We start from the raw sequence: 23,857 nt of genomic DNA, 5'->3' as shown, positions 1-23,857 counted from the left end.
AACAAAATGAATATTCTCATTTCTAGTAGTATATAAACATGCATATCTTCTACTCCCGTTTTTTTTTTTACAGAAATATTTGTTATTTATTTGTGAATAAGATATTAAACTTTTCATGTGGAAGAGTGTGGTGTGTAAAATTGTAAACGTATATATGGTCAAGACAACCGTAAGGTGCAATACATCGGTATACACACCAACATACCAGTATACTCTGGATTATAGTTTATTTAAGGTCATTATATTTTTGCGAGGAAGAAGAATAACTTACAGAAATACCCGGATGTGTGCGTCAAAAGATTTTGATCAACCCAATACGTGGAAACATACAGGTATTTGTTTCATTTTACCATAGACGACAAGAAGTTGTGAACAACTTGACAAATGTAGCAACACGACTACACTAAAAAATATGTAATAATTAACAGCTCTTAGTTCTGCCATACTTGACCAATTCTGAAGAATAATTCCAATCCTATCAGATACAAGCACATCAATCAGAAAAAAAAATCCCTCACGGCATTAACTTAATCTGCATCTGTAACAAAAATGAACGAGAATCTAATAGAATTTTCCTAATTTAACACCAAGGTGAGACATGTAGCAATAACCAGATTAATTTTCTAGTCTGATTACACAATTTCAGAACATCTTAGAATGGCACCATTCAAATATCTCCCAGCGATACTAATTCAGGGACAAATCTAATCGAATAGCTTAAAATGCTAGAGTAACACTATAAGAATGCAATTAAAAGACTTATCTGTAATATGGCGTACATCTATATTTTTTCTTTGCATACAAAATATCATCTTTTTATATTAAATATTAAGTTGCACTTTTTTTGCAATTGGAAATCGTAATTGTTTTATATCACTAACATAGAACTGAAGTAATAAACTGTAAGACAACGCAAAATGAAATATTAAAAAGAAGACCGTGCGAATCCACGCTGAACTTCGACCTCCACACTAATATTTTAAATACCAAACTGAAGCTTTCAATATCTTTCAATTTCCTCTATTCAATTTATCTCTAAAAGAAATTTCTCTTCTTTTCAATCATTGACGACGTGCAGGAGAAAGTACATGTATGACACTTCAGTATCAAATGGGTGCGATTAATAAATTTGAGGTATTAAATTAATATGTACATTGAAATTTTTGAACATTTCAATTATAGTACATCCATAAATAGAGGAAGTAAATACATGTAAGAACGTTTTGGTAGTGGTGTTAATTTATAAATAACTTAAGAATGGGAGGGGGGTTGTCTGAGGGGTAGGAGTTTTCCTTGACTATCAAGGAAATTTGTTCAGTCGTACATATGTAATTATAACAATATCTTTAAAACTAGAAAAAAAACTGTAAGCAAAACTCAGTGATAACCCCACTCCTCTACCAAGAAATAGGTATTTAAGGCATTCAGACGTAAACACAACATAGGATTCGAACCATGGCATCATGTGGAAAAGATTCTGTGAAAGTTTCATTAAATTTTTTACTTAGCAGTTTCAGCGGACATGAGGACATCCACATTAGAAGATGCAACCCACCACCCCCTTTTGGTCCACAAATGACAAAGTCTATTGCTTGCATCAGGAAAACCCTCAAGTCATTCAGATGGAAAAACAAAAAAGGAGGTCACAATGGCATCATGTAATAAAGGATTTGTGAAATTTTCATCAAATTCCATTCAGGAGTTTCAAATGAGTTGTGGATTAGAACTGAGGATGGGCAAATGGATGGACATATTGATCACTAATCTATATACCTCCCACTTGCAGGGGATGTGTAAAAAGAATTTTGAAAAGGTTATGTTTTATTTTGTGTTGGAGAGCTATAAAAGATTGATGGCCAAGAAGTTCCTAAGTTGTCATATGTAAATTTGGTGTAGGTTCACTAAGTCCTTAGCCACTCATTAATGTAAGGTTATAACTTTGCCCAAAATGACAGTTAAGCACACAAATTAGCACTTGGTCTAAATGCCAACATCCAAAAATATCATCCATTTCTGGTTAATCAAAATCCTTAAAATACAACTGGGTAAAAGTACTTATATTGTCTGACATGTCACAGACAGACAAGCAGAAATCTGAAAACTCAGATACCCAGCATCTCTATGTCCACATGCCGTGTTACCAAGGGAGGCAAAAATGTACTTATTAACTAAGGTAGGAAGGATTTATGCAATAGATTTATTTTACAGAAATAAGATTTTTATTGGTCTTCTTAGTTTCAAGTCTGAAAATTACATCAGATTTTCAATTGCCATATAAGCTACAATAATGAGAATTACATGTAAAGAAAGTTGAGGAGTTTTTTCAAGGGTCAGTCTGACTTTTGAACTCTCATTAGTGCCTAGTGACTTTCTTCTCATAGAAAATTACAGTTTACCAAACATTTTCCCTATCTTGTTACATTTAGAGAATGTTTAGAATTTCAATGCACAGGTGAGCTAATAAGCCTCCTTGGAGCCTCTGGTTACATTTTTTTTATTTGTAGCAATTCAAAATGCTAATTACAAATTGCAGTTGATTTTAATAATATCCCTTTAAGATATATCTTTTCATCTAGCAAAATTGTAAAGAAAATCATATATTTTCAATGAGTAAATAATGTTTGAAATGGTGTAAAAATTTATGACATATTACTATTTGGCAGGAAAATTAAATAGGAATTTTAGTTCTTTTTTATTCTTACAAAAAAATCCTTGGTGACCACTAATTTTCTTTTTGAAATATGAAAGAATGTTGGATAAGTATAGTTCATACAAATTTTTAAGTAATTCCATAGACAGGCATTTTAATAGCATGGGAAATAAAGATAATTTCCAACATAACCTATACAAAGTTGTATAAAAAAATGTCACCATTAAGGCTCAATTTTCTCCAAATCAAATTTTGTTGACCTACATGCATGTTCTTTTTAATATTCAAGTTTGTTCCCTTAATTTCATCTTTTAGAAAAATTAGGAATATCTAGTGACAGACATAAGTACATGTAGGTACAATTTACCTGAATCAATATTAATACCAGAAAAATGCAAAGGAAGACAATTCCCTATTCACTTACACAAATCCTTAGTCAGAATTTCCTCCTTTTTTTCATTTGGATATTGATATCCAAATGAAAAAAAGGAGGGTTGCAGGGTCAGAGGAAATTTGGACTAATAAATCCTAAGTCTTTCTTCTGGAAAGTGGAGACCAAATCTGAGAAGTGACAAGTTCTGTATGTATTTCAAACTAACATGAATGAAGGTACGCTCACTTGTAAGGGAAAAAGTCATTCAAAACATGATAATTCAGAGTATTTTACTAATTACTGGTGAATTTGTAAATATTCTACATCAGACACAGGTTGAATTCTGACCACTTCAGCAACATGACTGTCAAACCAAGCAGTTACATGTACAGTATCTACAACAAAGTAATACAAACTATCTACACAATGTTTTCTACGATAAACTGATCGTGGATCTTGACACAATATGTCACTTATAGCTTTCAAAACTTCATCACATGATTTCAGATATCTTAAGTGAAATTTGTCACTATTAGATGATTTTGAATACTGTTTTAACTGTTCCATGGCAAAATGTGTAAATCGAACATTTAATGTATTAACAGGAGGTGACATTAGCCAGTCTGCAGTTTTAGTCGTTACTGCTGAGGGTAAATCAGGTTGGCTGTACTCTGGTTCATTATTGACTAAAATTTTCTCTTCACTAACTTCCTTCATAAAATAACTTTCTTTAGTAACAGTTTGATTGCCTTTTATTATCTTTTCATTAGCATTAGATGAAGAGCTTTTATCAAAATTTGTGTCATTTTTAACTCTAGCATCTTCTTCATACTGACTGGAATCAGTTTTAATTACTTCATCATTAATAGTTGTGGATCTATCAGACTGGTTTTCATCTATCACTTTCTTTGTTTCACAGCAGTCACTTAAGTCACTGTCACAAACACTTAGCTTGGGGTTATTATTTGGAACATCATAAGATGGAATATATGGCTTTATGTCTATAACTGGTGTACCATCTAGCAAGTCTATTCCACTTAAGTAAACAGTTGAATCTGAAACAAAATACATACAAGCCACAGTCATTCTTTCATATTAAGCATTATATCAATATTTTCATTGTATGAATTTCAGAACAATTGATAACATATATTTTCCCATAATTCAGCATGTATCACCAGCAAAAATTTGTCAATTTTCTCCATTAAACACTTTTAAGTTAATCCAATTTAATTATTTAATGGCATTATTTTATTTCATTTCACTCAAGTTTTTTGTATATCAGATTTAACTTCTTCATTCTTTTCTTTCTTACATTGTTTGATGAACAGTAACAAAAATCATTGCCAAGCACAGAATGATACGACAGCAGCCAATTAATCTCTGTTTACTTGAGGCAAGTGTCGACACAATATTAGTTTTTGACACACTAAACATACAGACTTACAGTTCATTATGGATCCAACAACTCCTTTGGACAAAACATGGCACAATATTTTGAAATTCAATTTAAGTATAAAGTTTCTGCATCAGGTTGTGTTCATTGATCACTTTGTACCTCATTATCTCAAAAACAGTAAATGATAGGGTTAATTCGGTAAGCATAATTCTTAAAGCAGATGAGATTTATATAATGGAATCCAATAAAAAAAATAATTTTAAGATTTGAACCCAAAATAAAAGACAATTTTTTAGGGTATGGCTCCGTAATTTTTTGTGGTAGTATACATGTAAAAAGAGGAGGAGTACCATGTATTTTGTCCAGTTTGGCCAGTGTTAGTCCTATAGGGTTAGGTCTGTAAGGAGATCTGGTAGAAAACACACCAACACGTCTACCATTCAGTCTGGGAGGTTTAACTTTAGCTTTTGTAAACTTATTGTTGTTTTTGTGGAATACAAATATCACCCTGTTAAATGAAAATAAAAAAAATTCTTCATCAAATTTTTTTCAATTTATTCTGCAAATAGGCTACTTTATATACAAATACAGGGTGTTGAATATTTCAAAATTATATGTACTATTATTTGTATAGAAGATGAGTATCACATTTAAGCTCTGCCGAAGTATAAACAAGAAAGAAATTCTTATAAATATATGTACCTTCAAAATAAAATAAGCTGTCCTTGTAATAAAGCTAATAGTATATTGAATCTTTTTTTTTTCAATTCACTTTGTTCTTTTTGAATAAGAATGTATCCAGCAAGACTGAAACTGAGGAATTAACTGCTTACAACATCCAAAATTATCAGCAGAATAAACGCACCATGGAACATGAAAGGTACAGGCAGGTTAAAAGAAATATGTGTATTGGTTCAGGAAAAGAGTGAAACTGATTATATCAAACATTTTAGTTAGTGAATCAGATTGTTTCGCAATTAAATGTTGTCTTCTTCTATGTACATGTATTTTTGCAATTGGACTCATAACACTAGGTCATTGTGAAAAAAACATGCCTCATACAAATACTTTCCATATTTTTTCTTCAGTAGACCAATAGAGTGTATAAAGCCTTTTCTGAAGTTTTCTACAGATTTTCTTAGAAAAACCATTCTCCAACAGTCTATTCTTGATTTAAACTATTTTCCCACTCTCTAATGACTTTGTAGAATTAAGAATTTAACATTCTCACTAAAGCTCACATGTTGAGAATCTTAATTTTACCTTCTCAGGTGGAGAAATAATTTAACCATTAAATACTGTAGGAGAATCTATGTATTTGAAAGTCATTACACCCACACTGATTGTCTTTTGAATATATGTTTATCAGCTTGCATACTTATTTCTTAACAAAAACTGTTTAATGCTCCTCTTTTCAAGCATTTTCATTGAAAAAAATTTAAATGTACTTTCAAAATGAAGAAAAACAGTTAATTTATAACAGTGAGATCAACACACAGTAATTTAACTGAATACATTTGTATATTTTCGTATATGTACTATAATGACATACCACACATGAGAAAATTCTTCCAAGTCTTCCAGTGAATGTTCAGGGTTTGTAAACAAACTTTTGTCCAAAGTCAGTGTACCTCTTGCAAACGGACACAAAGAAGGCTGTCTTGGAGTTCCATTTTTGTATGAAAAAACAGATTTCATATACCCTATAGGATTCATAGGAATACATGTACTGGTAGCCATGCTGAAATAAAAAAAAAGGTGATTTTCATTTCAATTAAATAAATATTGTGCAAACTCATAAAGCATTGTGCCATCAACAGTTGAAATACAAACAACAGTACATGTGTATGTTAAAAATAATAGGCCTTGCCACTTTCATGTGTTTTTCATCCTGAATATACCACAAAAAAAAACAAATTGTTTCTCTATGCAAACCATAATCAGAACTCTCCCAAATCTACAGATTACCCTAAAAATTGGGATTTGTAACACACTCCCCAAAACCTGCAGGAGGTTCTATATGAGTTCATGATAATGAAATCACTTTCTAAAATTTTGTGGTTTTCCATTAAGATACTAGATAATCTAAAACAACTTAGAGTACAAGGAAGAGAAATTTCTGATTAAGATTTTAATATCTCTAATGAAGCCCCACAAGTTATATGGTTGTATTATCAACTGGGTCCTGTATACACTGTACTTATATCCAGAAAAAAAAAAACAGTAATATCTGGTTGAGTGCATGTACAGTAAAATCATGAAATCATGAGTGCTAACTATAGCATCATGGGAGCTTCATTCTTGTATTCTTTGTAATACTTTTGAGAACTACACCAGTCTTTGAAAACATCCGCTAGCTTCGAGGATTAAATACAAAAATTGAATTTAACCTTTGATCTCACAACTGAGAGCCTGTTTTCAGTGTGACAGGGAGTTAAATCTTGTAATACCTGCAAGGATCTTTTTTTTGTACATGTATCTTAAATGATATACATGTACCTGTTAAGCCTCCCTCTATTTGGATCAATCTCCCTTTTGGGAAGGTCTCCCATGTCTTAGCATATGTTTAAAAAAATTAATAAAATCTTGGCCTAAAATATAAATATCACATGTGTTAAAAAATGCACGGAAGAAAGAAGGACCAGTTTGAATGGATATGTTTCACATTCGCCGTCTGGAATGGCAGCAATATGACTGAAAATGTGCCGGGCTGAATCATGTGCCAAAACAATCCTTCTCGATGTGCAAACTTTGTTTAAAATAGTCTCTCAAGTTTGTTAAATGTGTATTTTGTATTCATTCTGAATAAATTTTAACCGTTATTTGTTACATTAGTTATGATTTAAATTGTATTTGTATCATTTTGTATATATTTGTTAAAAAGAATTTCTCACAATTTTCACATTACTAATGTAAATGAACCATTTCCAGCATGATTCCATGTGTTATTGACTCAAACGGATGTGGGAAACAATTAGCCTGTGGAGGCTCCCCGTCCACGAATGCATGGACGAGCAGCTACTGCCAATAATTAATCCTTTTATTTATACTACACACAATTACTCAAATTTTGATTTGAGAAACATTGAAGATTAACATGATTATCATAGATTTTATATCTTTGTCTTATCTTTGTACTTGGATTTCTAGCAAAATTATCCTTTTTTCCTGTAAAAAGGTTGTGACGCTAAAAAGCTGTAAAGAAGGAGATAATTTTCCTTTTTGAGTTTGAGCATTCAAAAGGTTAACAGGTATGTATTGTAATGACAATAAATGAAAAAAGCTTGTGTCTTAAACTGTTAAAATTTTCCTAAATTATGAAGACAAATAAATAATAGTTGATGTAAAACTGTCAAAGGCATTATCATTTTTAAGAATACCTATATATTTAATTTCTGTCCTCTTACAGTTTTGGGATATTATTGATCAATGCAAACACTTGGCAGATCATGAAGATGTGTCCATTTCGTCCCTTATGTTGTGTCATCTCTTTTAACCTGTCGGGCTGACGCTCAGCTCATTATTTTAAAGGACCTGCAATGATACGCTAGCATTGAATGATGGACATTCAAGATGATCATTTTTTTTTCAGTGTATTATTTTAGACTGTAGAATCTATACACGCGTTCAAATGTAGATCAAGTCGTTTGGGTACGACGGGCTGGGGCTGGCAGATTTTGAAAATACATTCTTTATTCTCGAACAAAAAAAATCTGGCCTTATCATACTAGGAAATAAATGATATTCTTACTTTGACAGATGCTTTAAAATAAATATTCGTACCCTTGCTGGTAACTTGAAAATAAATGCCTAATAACTTTTCAGGGTGGAAATAATTTTTTTGACTTGGAAAAATTTGCCCCCCTCTCAGAATCATATAGTCTTCCCATTAACCATACAATTTTGCACTGCATTGTTATACAAGGAGTCAACCAAACCTATCAACTGATAGTGTATAATTATAGGTCTATGCTGATAGTGTATAAAACCAATTTTAACTTATGAACTGACGTTGTCATGCCAAGACAAACCGCTCCAGAATGCAACTTTAGACCTTGCTGAGATAATAGATACATTAATGACCACATCTGTACTATTGCGTTACCAAAGATAATTAATGCCTGTAGGGGGGCAGACCAGAAATTTTGGGGGTATTTCTTTGCATGATACAATGCAATCAAACCTAACAAATGATTTTGTACACAACCAAACCTATCAACTGATAGTGTACACAGCCATACCTATCAACTGATAGTTTATACAACCAACCAAACCCATCAACTGATAGTTTATACAACCAACCAAACCCATCAACTGATGGTTTATAAAACCGACCAGACATAATCAACTGATAGTATATACAACCGACCAGACATAATCAACTGATAGTTTATGCAACCAACCAAACCTATCAACTGATAGTGTACACAGCCAGACACATATCAACTAATAGTTTATACAACCAACCAAACCTATCAACTGATGGTTTATACAACCGACCAGACATAATCAACTGATAGTTTATACAACCAACCAAATCTATCAACTGATAGTGTACACAGCCAGACACACATCAACTGATAGTTTATACAACCAACCAAACCTATCGACTGATAGTGTATTGTTAGGACTGAAAATTTTACAATACTAATTCTCTAGTGTTTATTTTGTTTTCAATAATGATGAGGGCTTGTTGAACTGCAGAACAGTGAAGTGACCTATTAATTAACAGACATTAGATTTATATACAGATTGATAACTGGACTTTCTCATAGTCATAACATACGTTCTTATCAGTGATGATAATTGTGAAAACAGAGTGAAGTATATGCCTGTTGATGAACTGTGATCTCCAGTGGTGATACAGTGACAGATCTAATTATGAATTATGTTTAAACTGAACTTTTGATTATAGAAGACCAAACCCTGTTCTGATAGAACTATGTATTCTGCAGAATCAGCAAATATTTTTGTTATTGTAATTCTATCAGTAAATATAAAGTTAGGGACTTCCCACATTTAAGTTAGTTCTCAGTTATTTGTAGATGCTTTCACATGTTTTTCATATGTTACACTAACCACGGAATATTAGTATATAAATTGTCAGACTTTAATATGGGTTTGTTTAGTTATTGAAATTTACATGTAACATGTATATACATTAATGCACCACTTCGTCAGTATGTTACTGTTTACTATAGGTACAAACCATTTTTATTAGCGACGGATGTTGGTGTGTTTTTTTTTTAATATCCCAAATTTTAGCCCCAAAAAGTTCAAAAGCACACACTCATGGATAGGAAGAAGTTGTGATTCCGTAACTATCCCCCTTTTCCTAAAAATAGTTGATTTTCAAATAAAGATTTAAACCCCGGCTTCTACTTATATATATACTGCATGTCATTCCAGGCTATTATTATCGATTTTTACCCCATCTACGCACGGAATTAAGAAAATTTCTCAATCAAATAAAATCAAATTATATAGTTTTATTGGACAATAGCAAATAAACATTGTTGTGAAATCCAAATAAGGAGCATAATAAATATACGTATTCAGTGAAAGAGAAACATAAAGAGGTAATCGTTATCAACGAAATCCGTACGAATTTATATTTAATGTATTCAGAATCTTAGGAGAAAATGTCCCGTTTTGAAAACTTATTTTAAATATTCTCCTTGTCTACGGTTTCAACACTGTATTCACGACATTTCTAACGCCGGTGTTTGTTAATTTACGGTTATTTCCTGAGAAAAAAATGTGGTTAGCGGAAGTAAGTTATTCTGATATGAATGACAGTTTATTTAATTAACCATCATTATAAGTTTTATAATGAGTTAAAGTTGAATAATACCGCAAAATATCAACTCACGTTATTTAATTTACATGCAACTTAAACGGATTATGAAATCTTTATCTGTATGATTTGGCCGCTTGACATTCGGCATCTGTAATGAAAACGTTCTGTAGCGATCGTCCGCTTGTGTAGTTGTAGTCAAAGTGACTTTTGTCTCAATGTTAGCTCTTTCACCCCAAAAAACGGTCTGTCAGGAACTTCTTAAGATGCATACCAGACACTTCTTTAGTCATCATTTTCAAATTGTTCATCAATACTCTCATATTTGCAAAATCACGGATTTTTAATTTAACGCCGGGTTTATAATTGACGCTTTTGCTGTTGCAACGGTAGCAGTTGATATAATACATAAAATATAGAAGTCTTATAGGCAACACTGGTTAGAAATGTGGTTTCGTGATCATTCAGGATTTCATTTGATTTATAACTTTTTTAATTTTGTATCTGAAAAAAAACCGCAGTTTTCGTTTTAATTCATGTTATGTAATTATCTAAGATTATAAGGACTTGCCTTGAATTATGATTAATCTCATATAACAAAGTATGTGGCCGACAGTCACGTTTATAAGTTTTGTACTGCTGTATACCCACTTTTTTCTCAGGAAACGACCGTAACTTAACAAGTTTACACGTGCATCTGTGTTAGAATACCGTGAATCCGGCGTTGAAAACGTAAAACAGTTAACTGTGACTTCGTGTAGGTGTTATGTAGGTAATTTATTTTTATTACCCAAAAGCTTTGTACACCTATCCCTAATAGCTGATTACCCAGTGCAGTGTAAAACGAAATGAATTTCGCTTTCAATCATTTTTTTTTTACTATATATCTATTTGCAAAATCTTTTGTCCACTGGAAATACAAAGGGTCGGTTATACCTTCCCGTCTCAACAGCACTCATCGAAGACCAAAGGGTGGCCTTGAGGTGACATTTTCATCCCGATGGTAGTTGTTGTCTCTTTGACATATACGCCATACCTATAGTAGAGGTCTTCGTGAAGTCATCAATTACCTGTGATTTGGTTTTTTGGTTGGCAAAAAATCCATTGAGTGGCATGGGGCATCAACATTAAATCATCATATTTTTTTCAATTTTTAAGATAATTGAAAATTAAGTTCTTTTGGTTCCCTACATTGCCAATAAAACTCTTTTTATACGGAATTTTTAACTATTCAGTAATTAGACTACATGAGCATGAAATTTAAAAATGATTTTTTACGGAAATAGAAGTTTACCTATAAATTTCATTTCAAATTTATTTTTCAACTAAAAGAGTTATAAATTCACATATAAAATATGAATTCTTTTATCTAAATGAAACATTTTACAGAACCAAAATTGGATACAAAATAACAAATCTATGAAGTTTTGAAAATTGGGATTTTAATCATGAAATTGTTAATTGTTTATTTAGTTGCTTATTTGCCAAACAATTTGACACTTAATGGTATGCAAATTAGTGAATATGACATCACTGATGAGATCGGCGAACTCTCCTTGTTATATTTATATATGGATTACTCGTTCTTAAATGTAGAACAAAATACAGTAAAAATCCTAACGTTTGCAAATAAGGATAGGTTATAGTATATTAAATTAAATCTTAATGGACGACAGTGGATGAGACAACATGAGTGAGCGACCCCCTTCTTGTATAGCGACCCCCCCCCCTTCTTATATATCCATTAAGATTTTACTTAAATATTAAATTTTGAGCTAAATATGGGACGACAAAAAAGAGGATCGAATGAAGGTTTTTTATTAATCTTGATCATTTAGACGCATAGCAACACTTTAAACTTGGCAGTGCTTGCAAAATCGTAAAAAATGTAGAAAAGAAGTGAAAACAATTCCCTTTGGGTAGGTTAGAAATGAAAAACTTAATTTCCTTTCTCACAAAGTGCTGATTAAACTCTAGTTGATTTGAAAAGTATATAATTGACTCTAAACTGTTGCGAGAGTAAACAACATGGCGGAAAGTCTTTCTACTTGTATATAAATGGGTTTAAGACAAGCACATGTGTCAAAAAGCTATCCCCTCATGCACAAATTGGTTTAATCATATACCACTGATATGATTTCACCCTGTCTGGTCTAAAGACTACACGACTGGAAAAGGATATTTCATATTTGGCAAAAAAAATTTTATGTGGCAGGACGGCCTTCCAGCATTGTAGCCTACAAGGCTACATGTAGATAGTGAGATTTAAATAGCTAGTTGATACTATTAAGTAGGCTTGTAAGTCTCATTCTAGTTTCAGTTTCCTTCCAGAATTTCCAATGTAGAATGTATTGAAATCTGAAGACCTATCTGCAATTTATTGTTTACTTCCGGGAAATCGAAACGCTGTATCACAATGCAAAATATTCTATTTTATGCTTTTCTTAACATTTTTATCCTGGAGAGGTAGATATTTGTCATGATTTTATCAGTATTATTACACAAAAAGATATTTTGCATTTAGTATTGAACCCATTGATGTGTTAATGACGAATCTCCATGCATTTGAATGGTTGACGAGGACCCATTCTCATGAAATTACTGAGTCGCATGACAAGACTTACATACCCTATTGACTTTGCGTTTGTTGCTGGCTTGCCACCAAGCAGTCTAGCAGGGCATAATCTAGGATTCAGTGAATGGGAGAAGTTTTAGAGTCTGGAATGGAGAGAAACCATAATTTGCTGCTAGAATATTTTATTGCACTGATATGAAGTTGAATGCAAACTGTACTTAAATACCATTGTAATCACTGTAAGAGTCTCTCATTGAGTAAATAAATTAATTATGTCATCAAATTAAATATTTAATCAAGGAACACAAAATGTACATGCACCTTACCTTTTGTGATTGTTTACCTTTGATTTTGAACTCAATAAGTTGAATACATGTATGTTTCATTCAAATACATTCAAAGATAAATAAACAATTAAAATTTTAGGATAAGAATCTCTATTTTCAAAACTTAAAATAACTATTTTACGTGTGTATGTCCAATTTTGGTTCTGTAAAATGTTTTATGTAGATGAAATAATTCATAATTCAAACCATAAAGCCCTCGGGGGAAATAACCCTAGTTCGGGTTGACAATTTTGGATATTCATCTCCTCAGAGGGCCATAATTGTATATTGTGTCTGCAAATTATTCTGTTGCTTGAAAAATGAATTTGAAGCAATGTTTATATATAATCCACAGTTTTCCTCTATCTTTTTTATTTAAATTTTGTTTTTATATATCCTTATCACTGAGTATTTATCTGAAATTTTCACTGATGAAAAGCATTTTATTTGCAGTTTAGGTAGGCAATAGAATTTTTCAATTATCTTTAAAAATAAAAATGTTATGAATATTTAAAGTTGATGCCCCATGCCACTTAATGATTTTTTTGCCAATCAAAACCAAATTACAGGTACATGTAAGTGATGACATCATCAATAACTCTCCTATGTTGTTTTTATGTCTTCCATGACCATCTCAAGAAAAAGTAAAAACAAGTTTTAATTTAAATTTAGTGAAGAAGATCCGCAAATACCAAACTTTGTATGGGAAGCTCCGGAAAACTGACTTCCTGTCAGACTGAAATTAGGTTCTCAGTGCTTCCAAGCTATGATTTTGTTTTTTATTAAGGAGGAACAGGATTTATATGCAAATTTTTTTGTCAATAATATTTTTTTCAGATTTGGTAGATTGGTCAATTATACAATACTCTTCAATTAACCATATTCAAACATGTGACTTTCTGACCCTAAAAATGTTTTGATGTTATTATTTCCATTTTATATGTATAATGGATTGCTAAGGAAGGTACTTTGTAAACACCCAAAAAAATTCACTTAAAAAATGTCAATCAAATTTTCTTATTTGATGAATATCAAAGTAGCACTCCAGCTAAGAATCATGCAAAATGTGATACATGGTTGGAAAGCCTACATATTTTTATTTTTGATATTTTGTTTAAAATGCTTTAGTAAACAGAAATTAATATTTGTTTTTTTTTGTATAACCCATGCTCATAGGAGATAAAAAAAGTGTATAGAATGCACTGTAGAATTCAAAATTAAGGGAGATAACTCTGTAAATGACACTGAAATACAATAGAATCTATTGGATTTTCAATGTTAGTTGTCTCCTAAGAGCAGGCAGATTTGAATGAATAATTACACATTTCATAATATAGACCCATAAAACAATTTAATTACAAAAATAAAAATAGGTAGTGTTATTTGGGGTTTATCACATTTTTCAGATTTTGCATGATTCTTACAAAGACAGCTACATAATATTTCACTAACTGGAAGTAAGAAAATAAGGGATTTCTGAATAGATTTTGAACAGTATATAAGTAAAGAGCTAAAATTCAATAAAAAATTGTGGTTTTTAGCCAAATTATCTCCCTTTATAATGATACATGTCATTTGAAAAAAATGCAATACTTTTGAATCCATAGACTATTTGTTAATTTAAAAACATCAAAACAACAATTCTAGGAACATTATTATAAATGTACATTTCTTGCTTTTCCTATTGTGTTTTAGTGAATTAAAGTCATGTGACCACTATCTTCATCCACTTTGAATACCATTACTAGGACTTAGTCCTCTATAATGTACGGTATGTACACAAATGAACATCTACCATGTAGTCTTAGTACATGTATACTACATTTTGTAAATAGTAACATTATAGTATTATAATAACGACAACATCAACTAGAAAAAGTCAAAGGCATGGTCAAATTTAAGGGCATACATCAAGAACAAAGCAGAGCAGGTCCAGAAAAGGGCAAGGGCAGTGGCAAGATGCCCTGAGAAAATGTTGTAGCTAGAACAGTCCACAGTGTTATAATTTTTATGGTTTCTAATAGTAGAACATGCTTGACAAATAAGTTTCGTATTGCAGATCAAGATGCCTTCTGATTCCAGTTCTGTGGATGTCTCTAAATGGAGACTTCCAACTTACAGGCATCGGAAAGTGGAGAAACCTGAGAAAGATGATCAAATGTATACTGTTAAGTGGCCACCCTATTCTCATGTAAGTTCATCATGTTATCTAGTCTTTACATTAAAACATGCCATACTTTAATGGTTTGTATACAACATTTGATAATATTCATGAAACCTTCATAAAATTTATTGGTTTGTTTTTTAACATAACTCTATGTTTCTTCATTCACTTCTGTTACAAACTATTAATATTTGCCTTATTAATGTGATTTGGATTTCTAGAATGATGTCACGAAGAAGATTACAAGTATCCTTGAACCTCTGTCTTTGTTTACACCATCCAAGGAAGAAAGGGGAGGTAATTTAAATATCTTTAAAAATGTTTTTCTATTTTCATCAATCAATGAGTTTTATTCACCAAAATGATGCATGTTAAAGCTATTTAAAGCTGTGAAGTAAGATTTATCATAAACTCATAAAATCTGCTCAGACACACATTAACGACCAGTTACTCCCCCTAACTTGTCCAACCTTTAAATATGCTTACTAGATGTGTTTTTTTCGGGTATGCTTCCCTATCATAGGATCTGGGGTCAATTTCACAAGCATCTTTGTTGTAAAGTTGATCTTGCTTATAAGTAATAACATCACAATAGAAAATAGAATTGTGATGTCATGAATTAGGATGAATTTTACATTTGTAACTTTTTAAGTAATTGACTTTTTAGTAAGTGAAAGATACATGAAAAGTTAGGTATAGAGTTCTATACATCAATATTTAGGTGCATGTTGTATTTATTAAAATGTATACATGTTTGTACAGAATGACAAAATATTTGACCTTACCAATCCACTTTAAAAAATTTCTAGATTAAACTAAGAAGTAGATAGAGTCAGTATTTGTCCTTAAAGTAAATCTTAAACTGTCTTCAAGGGAAAATTCAATGCCATTTGTTTATATATTTGTAAAGTGTAGTTTGTAATGTATTGGTGAGTTTTTACTATTTTAAGTTCCAGAAGGAAAACAGAAAATGGAACTTGAAAGACCAGTAACACCAATTGATGTAAGTTGTAGATAGTATTTAATGATATCTTGTTAATTAGGTATTTATCCTATTTTAACTTACTAATGTACTAAAGCATTTATTTTTAGGTTGAGTAAATGTACAAGTACTATAAAACATACATTTTGCTTGAGTCTTACTATAATTATAGTCCTTTTTCTTATAATTATTCAGGAGGAAATAAATCAGCAACCTAAATCCCTTGACCTTCTTGCCAAATATGTACGACGGAGAATAGCTGCTAAAACTGATGTACCATACCTCTCATTGGAGGATCAAAGGAACTTGGTTAGTTGATAGGTTACTGTATCATTGTATGACTGAAGTGTATCAAACAATCTGGATCACATTCATTCTTAGGTGATAAAACAAGACATGATATTTATTTCTTACAATTTTGATATGCCCATCTAAGACGGAACATATTATGATATACTGTTGTCCGTCCGTCCGTCGTCCACACTTCGTACAACAACTCAAAAACGCTTTCACCAACTTTGATGAAACTTTGGTGAATTGTTCATATCTATTGATATAAGCTCCCTTTCAATTTTTATAAATGTCAGGTTTTTTGTTTCAGTGTTATTAATTTTAATACTTAAAACAAGGGAGATTTTCAATTTTCAGGAAATAAATAAAAAACTCTTTCCTCAACTTTTATGAAACTTTGGTGAATTGTTCATATCTATTGATGAATTCTCCCTTTCAATTTTTATAAATTTCAGATTTTTCATTTCTGTGTTATGAATTTTTATACTTAAAAACAGGGAGATTTTCAATTTTTTGCACAATTACTCAAAAACACTTTTATGAAACTTTGGTGAATTGTTCATATCTATTAAAGTAAGCTCCCTTCCAATTTGTGTAAATGTCAAATTATACGTTTCTGCGTTATGAAGTTTTACTCTTTAAAAAAAGCCGGAAACGGCCAAAGAAATTTTATTTGTTGAATAATCGTTTAAAACAGATCATTTGTTATGATGATCAACTAATAAATATAAAAGGTACTTGGTAACCTTGGTAACCATGTCAGAAAAGTGTGTTTTAAACAAGATAGAAATGTATGGGTGAAAAATCAAGACAACAAACTTAGTTAAATTTGAGGTAGCCTTGATAGTGCCAAATTTATTGTGCATTTTTTATTTACTTTTTTGGGTGGGGGTGGGGTGGGGGTGGGGGGAGTATTTGACAGGGCTCACAGTATTTCTAGTTGATCATATAAATTCATTAAAAGCATAAGGACAAGTTAAAAGGGCAACGGGGGTATCATGCACTTAAGCGCAGCTCTTTATTGAAGTTTTTTTTGGAAATCTGTCTGAACATAATTTCTCTATTTTGTGAAAGGAACTGAAGTCAATTTGCATATCTTTTGTTGTTTACCTGTTTTTGGTTTATTTGTATTATTTTTTTTTATTTCCATCATTTTATATTTTTAGTACACATTATTTAAAATTTTTTTTAGGCTGGTATTCTGATAGGAGAAGTCAACATGCTTTGGCCAGAGATTAAAACACAGATAGATGACCCTTTTCTGGTACATGTTGCTATGTTTGTGATTTGAATTTTAAAGAAATGAATAATAGGATTGATAAAATATATACTTAAGACCTTTTTGAACTAGTTTATGTTTAGGTGTCTTTATTTGTGTAATAATTTTTCCACTGTTGCCAGATTTAAATGGGTAAGTGTTGTGATCACTTCTAAGTGCTTTTATCCCACCATATATTTGTGCCAGTCCCAAGTCAGGTATTTCTGGCCTCTGTATGTATTGTTTTGTTTTCACTTTCAGTTTACTCCTATGTTGCTAGAGTATGTGGGGGCAACTGTTTCACTGCACCTGTGTATAATTTTGATGTGGGACCAGCTGTAGCCTGCCTTGTGGTGTTAGAGTTTCCTCATCATTCATTAAAGACCCATGGGTGGCCTTGAGCCGATATTTTTAATTTCAGTGGAGTTCTTTTTGACATATTCTCCATATCCATTCTCGTTTTATTTCTGCACAGAATGTGATTTAATCCTTGCTATCATTCTTGATGAAATTTGTACTGTAAAACATTTTAGAATTTGAATTGTTGCCAAATTATAAAATTGAATAAATGCATAACATGGAGAAAACATGTCTTTTCACAGCTTCATATACTCAGTCTGTCATGCTTATGGTTAAATACTTTTGTTTTGTTTTGTTTATATGTAATCTTATACTATAGCCCTAATTCTATTCCAATTCTGCATATTATTTACATGTATATGAAAATTGAAGAGGTACACTGACTATTGAAGCATATTTGACTATTTTGGTTATACTAAGAATTTTTGAAAGTTGAACTACACCATTATTTATATGCTATGAAAAGTACAGGTTCAAGTACATGTACATATACTTTGACTTTTGACTGTATTGACGAAATTTTTTTCAAAATTTACATTGTGTTTTTTTTTTTTTTATAAATTAAAGATGTGCATCTTTTTTTATGTGGCATACATTGTATTTGATAATTTTCTTTTGCCCTGACAAATGCATGATTGTGATACAGGACCAGCCATGTAATCAGTTTTTACACAAGACTTAAAATGAGTCTCAAATTGACAATTGACTGTATGGTTAATATTTATAAAAATAATATTTTTGACCTATACTTGCTTTCTGTATAAGAAATGTGAATTAAAAAATTGTGCTCACTTGGACGTTTTAATCATACTCATTGAAAAAATATATTTATTATGACACTGTTACTAAGGTAAAGGGAAAGAAAAATTTTATGTAAACAAAAAGTTACTGTTGGTTGATAAAAATAGGATAATTAATTGGAAAGTGTGAATAACCAAAATATGATCATGAGTGCCCAAGAACGCCTAGATTTAACGAGTGTGCAGAACTTGCTTCACGCAAGAGTGAAATCTTAATGTGTTTTTAGCACAAGTGATCATACTTTGGTAATTCAAGATAACCAATTGATTATCCTATTTATTATATAGATATCCTCCATTATTCGTTCCTATTTTTAATATAAATTTTAAAAAAAGTTTGTATGGCAAATTGATATTCATGTTGTGACACTTTGTGTTATGTTTTATATTACTCTGTATAGTCTGAAGAAGAGAACTGTGAATTGAACAGGAGAATAGCTGTACATATTGTGACTGTTTGTGAGAAGTTATTTCATCATTATATACAGAAGGCACAAGGTAAGGAAACAATACATCAACCTGATAATTCCTACATATATGGATATAAGTATTGGTACAAATCTGTCAGGTAAATTAAAATACAATATAAATATGACATTTCCATGGAGATGTGTACTGTTAAATTTCATAGTTGTATTGCATGCAGACGTAGGTCATGTACATTTTTTTAAATTCTATTTTTCAGTGCTTAATGAAAGAGGAATATTTAGTGGACCTGCAAATATGAGTCGATTAAAGGCTCAGCTATCACTTGATGCAGATAAATTGTAAGTATATTATAAAGATTTTTCACACCCATTTTTTGATGAACATATTATAGTATACTGCTGTACACAAATCACACAAGAACTGAAACACATGTTTATGGTTGATGATTTGTTTTGAGAATGATCAGACGTTAAACACTGAAAAAAGGGAGAGTGGCAATATCATATGCCTTAGCTATTATTGGAAGTAATCCATATATTGGAAGACAACTGTACTACTTCAGTAATAGTTAATGTTGTTGTTTTGTTTTATGATTTATTAAAAGAAATGGATTTAAAATTCTATTTAACCTGTGTGTATTTATTTCAGTTTGAATATTTTGACAATTAGACGTTACATTGTTGAAGATATTCGAGGTAAAACCCACTCAGATGGAGATGATGTTCTATACAAAACCAAACCATCAACTGCTGCATTTCAGAAACTCAGCTTCAAGAAAATGGTAAGTTAAAACACTACAAAATATAACTGCCTTTACGGGTGTAGTTTGCGGTGACTTCTTTGTTAATTATATAATTATTTTGTAACGTATTAAAAAATGGGGGGAAAGTTTCATCTTTCACAATGATAAAATTTGTTAAAGATGTTAAAATTACTTCACATTTTGTGTAAACAGTTTTAATCAACCATTAATACACTTAAATGAAAATTCTTTGTAAATATGCATTGTAAATGTTAGTACTATAATTAATGTTAGGGAATATTGTCCCAAATTGTACCATCAGGGATAGTATTTCCAAATATTCATGCAATTTTTGTATAGCAGAGATTAAAAATTTCTATAAAATGTTTTTTTTTTTTTTATCATTGACATTATGAAATTGATGCTACAGGGGAAGTAGTGCATTATAATTATAAACAATTTGTTAAATACAATTATACCTGTCTTAATCATACCCAGAATAAACAAATAGCCAGTCTTAGCAAGACATTTTCTACCCCAGATAAACAAGTAGCCAGTCTTAGCAAGACATTTTTTACCAATCATTTTTTTCATATCTGTTTAAATGTATATTGAACCTAGATAAACTGAGCACATCTCTAAACTAAACAAACAAATCTAACAGTCCCAATGAGGTTTGGTGTACAAAAGTTTCACTGTTTTTAGAATCAAATAAAGTTTATAAATTCTTAGTTTTATAAAGTGAACTTATATCTGAGGTTTAATTACTGTTCTGACTTAACTGATTGATGTAACTTATTTGTTTTCCAGTTTGAAGAGAGTAGACCCAAGTCCAAGACTGTATTTTATCATAGAACACCAAATGATGAAGCAAAAGAGGTGAGTAATCTAGTCTTTTCAATGTCTCAATTCTAATGATGTTATCATATAGTAATTGGTAAAACTTTATTATGACAGTCAGAAATCATCCACAATAACTTGATGCTGAAATAAAGCATTTTGAAACTAAGAGAAATCATGTCCTGCATTATAACAAGTGGATCATTGAATTTTCTTATCTCAGTAGTTGATTGATGAATTATTTTTTAAAAAGGGTAAAATCTGATAATTTAGATGTAGTAATTTTTTTTGTAAGTATAATGTTTTAGTCTTCATATGAACTCATCTAAATGACTATTAGTTCAAAATTCATATTTTTTAAATTGAATTCAGGATTTAAAGATAATTCTTTAGCAATACACAGTATGTGAGTAGAATGTATATGGTTACACAGGCAAATGTGCCACAAATGAGAATCATATGGTTTGCATCATATGATTACCATATAAATCGAGCACCATATGATAATCATATGTTTCTGTATACATATGATAATCATGTTCAATATCATATGATTATCATATGTGGCACAACTAGCTAACAAAGACTGTTGTTTATAATTTAGATTTTACAAGCCATGCCAGATTTAGATACATCCAAACTGATGAATGTCATATCAGAATTACCAGACAGAGAATTACAAACACCATCACAAGGTAAAATATCAGCACCCTTTAAATTGAAGGAAATAAGAAATATTTCAGATCTATGTATTTGTACTTTTTAACTTGATGTGATTCCTGAAATTCTCTCCTTGTAACATCTTTCTAGTATGTGTATGAATCATTCAGTTTAGATATCATAAGGACATTATAACTCTCCTATCAAAGAGGTAAAGATGCTAAACTAGAAATGGAAGCAGTGTTAAGATGTAGATATCTAATTACTTCTTTTAACATTTATGCTACTGAATTTTTGGAGATTGCATCTTTAACTATTTGCTAGTTAATATGATTCCTATGTAAAACAAGCCAGAAATATATATATGGTTTTGTGATCATTTTTCATTTGAATAGGTTATAAGGTAGAATAGTGTCATTATGTTCTTTCTGAACAGAATGGTCCATTATGCGTACATTATCCAATGTTACGATTATCGAAGGTTTTCTAATCACCTCTGTACATGTATTTGTCTTTACCTTTCCAGCATCAACAACATCAACCCACAGATCTGCTGAAGGAGAATCTAGAGCTTCTGGGTAAGATAGTACTACACATTACTGTCTTACTGTCTAATTATCCTGTTGATTAGCTATGATTCATTTTTTTTTGTCAACTAAAAATTGAACTTAGTCTTCTCCCATGAGATGTCAAGTATTATGCTTATAATAATTAGCTAAGTTTCTCATTATTCCCTCCCCCCAAACATATATGAATCATCCTGTCTGTCTGTCTGTCCATCCATTCATCTGTCAACATTTCTTGTCAGTGCATCTTCTCCTAAACTGCTCTAAGGATTTCAATGAAATTTGATAGGAAGGTTAGGCATCAAATGTAGATGTAATTACTGTCATGCTATTCCCAAGGGCGATATTCTGACTTGAGGGTTTTTTTTAAACCTTGTCAGTGCACCCCTCTTATACCACTCAAGGGAATTTTGAAGAAATTGTATAAGAAGGTCTTGCATGAATGAATTTAGTAACATTTCTGTCAGAGGACTCCATAGGAGATAACCTAACTTACAGGTTTTATGTGTTAAAACCTTGTAAGTGCAACTCCTCCTAAATGGCTCAAGGGAATTTAATGAAATTTTATAGGAAAGCTGGCCATCACATGTAGATGTGTATGAAGGAATATAGTCACTGTAGGAGGACCGTAAAGGTAGATAATTGAACTTTTGGGTTATAAATGTAACTTCATTAGAAGTGGGGTTATTCTCTTTGTGAACCTGCTCACTGTATTTCTAGTTTATATTGAAAAGAACAGGGGCCAGTTTAATAAAACATCTCAAATTTAGATTTTGCTCAACTCCACTTTCACCCAGTGATTTTTGGAAAACTCAAGGATTTGAGGAAAATATTGGTTTTGAGATTTTTTATTAAACTGGGCCCTGGTCATGTAAGGATTTAAGATTTTAGATTTATGCTTTTAACATTTATTTTTTACTAATAAGTGAGAAAATGCCGGTATATCACAGGTAAGTTTTCTGAAGTAATGAATTGCAAAAGTGTTCAAGTTGTTATTTTAAAAAAAATTGTTTTTCCTGTTGAGAATGCTTCTTATTGATATCCATAACTTTTCTTTTAAGTGATGATGTTTTTAGCTCACCTGGCCTAATGGCGGTGTGAGCTATTTTCATCACTTTGAGTCCGTCATCCATTGTATTCTTTAGTCGTTAGGTTTTTTCAAACATGTTCTCCTCAGAAACTGCTGGACCAATTTGAATGAAAGTTGGCATAATTGTTCATTAGGGTATCCTGCACAAACTGATCATTTAAAATTTTTCATCGTTTGAAAAACAAGGCTGTTGGTATTAAAAGACGGACCTATGCCAAAATTTTCAAAAGGATTTGTCACCTGATGTAGGAGTATGAGTTATGGCCCTTGAAACAGATTTTTTTTTATTGTTTTTCACATGTACAACTTTGAAAATCTTCTTTTTGAAACTATGTGACAAAATCTAATGAACTTTGGCATAATTATTCCTTAGGGTATCCAACAGAAGTTGATCATTTAAAATGTTTCATTGATTAAAAAACATTGCTGTTGTTACTAAATAGAACATATTGGTCAAAATGGTTTTTTGTTATCTTTCCTCAACTATAGAAGAATAATAGAGATGAAAGCTACTCAAAAGATAAACATGATATTCTGTGTTGACTGGCAGTATTG

General features: G+C 31.2%; 2 protein-coding genes across 15 annotated transcripts in view; one reads left to right on the top strand and one right to left on the bottom strand.

The window, feature by feature from the left end:
* Nucleotides 1–2,183: 2,183 nt before the first annotated feature.
* LOC148622937 (tRNA (adenine(37)-N6)-methyltransferase-like) lies at nucleotides 2,184–7,891 on the bottom strand. Of its 3 annotated transcripts, XM_088573300.1 has the most exons (5): nucleotides 7,803–7,818; nucleotides 6,922–7,013; nucleotides 5,975–6,163; nucleotides 4,773–4,930; nucleotides 2,184–4,078 (listed from the first exon to the last, which is right to left on the bottom strand). In XM_088573300.1, exons 2-5 carry the CDS (start codon nucleotides 6,972–6,974, stop codon nucleotides 3,321–3,323), a joined length of 1,158 nt encoding a protein of 385 aa, XP_088429426.1. In that variant the 5' UTR covers nucleotides 6,975–7,013; nucleotides 7,803–7,818; the 3' UTR covers nucleotides 2,184–3,320. The 3 variants fall into 3 exon arrangements, with proteins under 3 accessions (XP_088429426.1, XP_088429427.1, XP_088429428.1); XM_088573301.1 differs by lacking the exon at nucleotides 6,922–7,013 and having other exon boundaries at nucleotides 7,803–7,891; XM_088573302.1 differs by lacking the exon at nucleotides 7,803–7,818 and having other exon boundaries at nucleotides 6,873–6,998.
* A 4,150-nt stretch (nucleotides 7,892–12,041) lies between these two features.
* Nucleotides 12,042–23,857, top strand: part of LOC148622936 (coiled-coil domain-containing protein 87-like) — a 40,724-nt gene continuing 28,908 nt past the window's right edge. For 7 of the 12 annotated variants that reach the window (XM_088573298.1, XM_088573296.1, XM_088573295.1 and 4 more), the window contains exons 1-13: nucleotides 12,042–12,138; nucleotides 15,180–15,311; nucleotides 15,506–15,581; nucleotides 16,235–16,287; nucleotides 16,462–16,575; nucleotides 17,750–17,821; nucleotides 19,377–19,473; nucleotides 19,661–19,742; nucleotides 20,053–20,185; nucleotides 20,957–21,025; nucleotides 21,591–21,681; nucleotides 22,173–22,224; nucleotides 23,139–23,162. In XM_088573298.1, coding sequence (XP_088429424.1) covers nucleotides 15,186–15,311; nucleotides 15,506–15,581; nucleotides 16,235–16,287; nucleotides 16,462–16,575; nucleotides 17,750–17,821; nucleotides 19,377–19,473; nucleotides 19,661–19,742; nucleotides 20,053–20,185; nucleotides 20,957–21,025; nucleotides 21,591–21,681; nucleotides 22,173–22,224; nucleotides 23,139–23,162 — 989 coding nt within the window. In that variant the 5' untranslated portion in view covers nucleotides 12,042–12,138; nucleotides 15,180–15,185. The remainder of the gene's footprint in view (nucleotides 12,139–15,179; nucleotides 15,312–15,505; nucleotides 15,582–16,234; nucleotides 16,288–16,461; nucleotides 16,576–17,749; nucleotides 17,822–19,376; nucleotides 19,474–19,660; nucleotides 19,743–20,052; nucleotides 20,186–20,956; nucleotides 21,026–21,590; nucleotides 21,682–22,172; nucleotides 22,225–23,138; nucleotides 23,163–23,857) is intronic. The other 5 variants (XM_088573297.1, XM_088573293.1, XM_088573292.1 and 2 more) reach the window with 2 other exon arrangements.

This window comes from Perna viridis, chromosome 3 (assembly GCF_037379345.1).
Source record: "Perna viridis isolate PV_CMFRI_1.1 ecotype Kerala chromosome 3, ASM3737934v1, whole genome shotgun sequence".
In the NCBI taxonomy this organism is placed as follows: Eukaryota; Metazoa; Mollusca; class Bivalvia; order Mytilida; family Mytilidae; genus Perna; species Perna viridis.
This window is presented reverse-complemented; position numbering and strand designations above follow the sequence as displayed.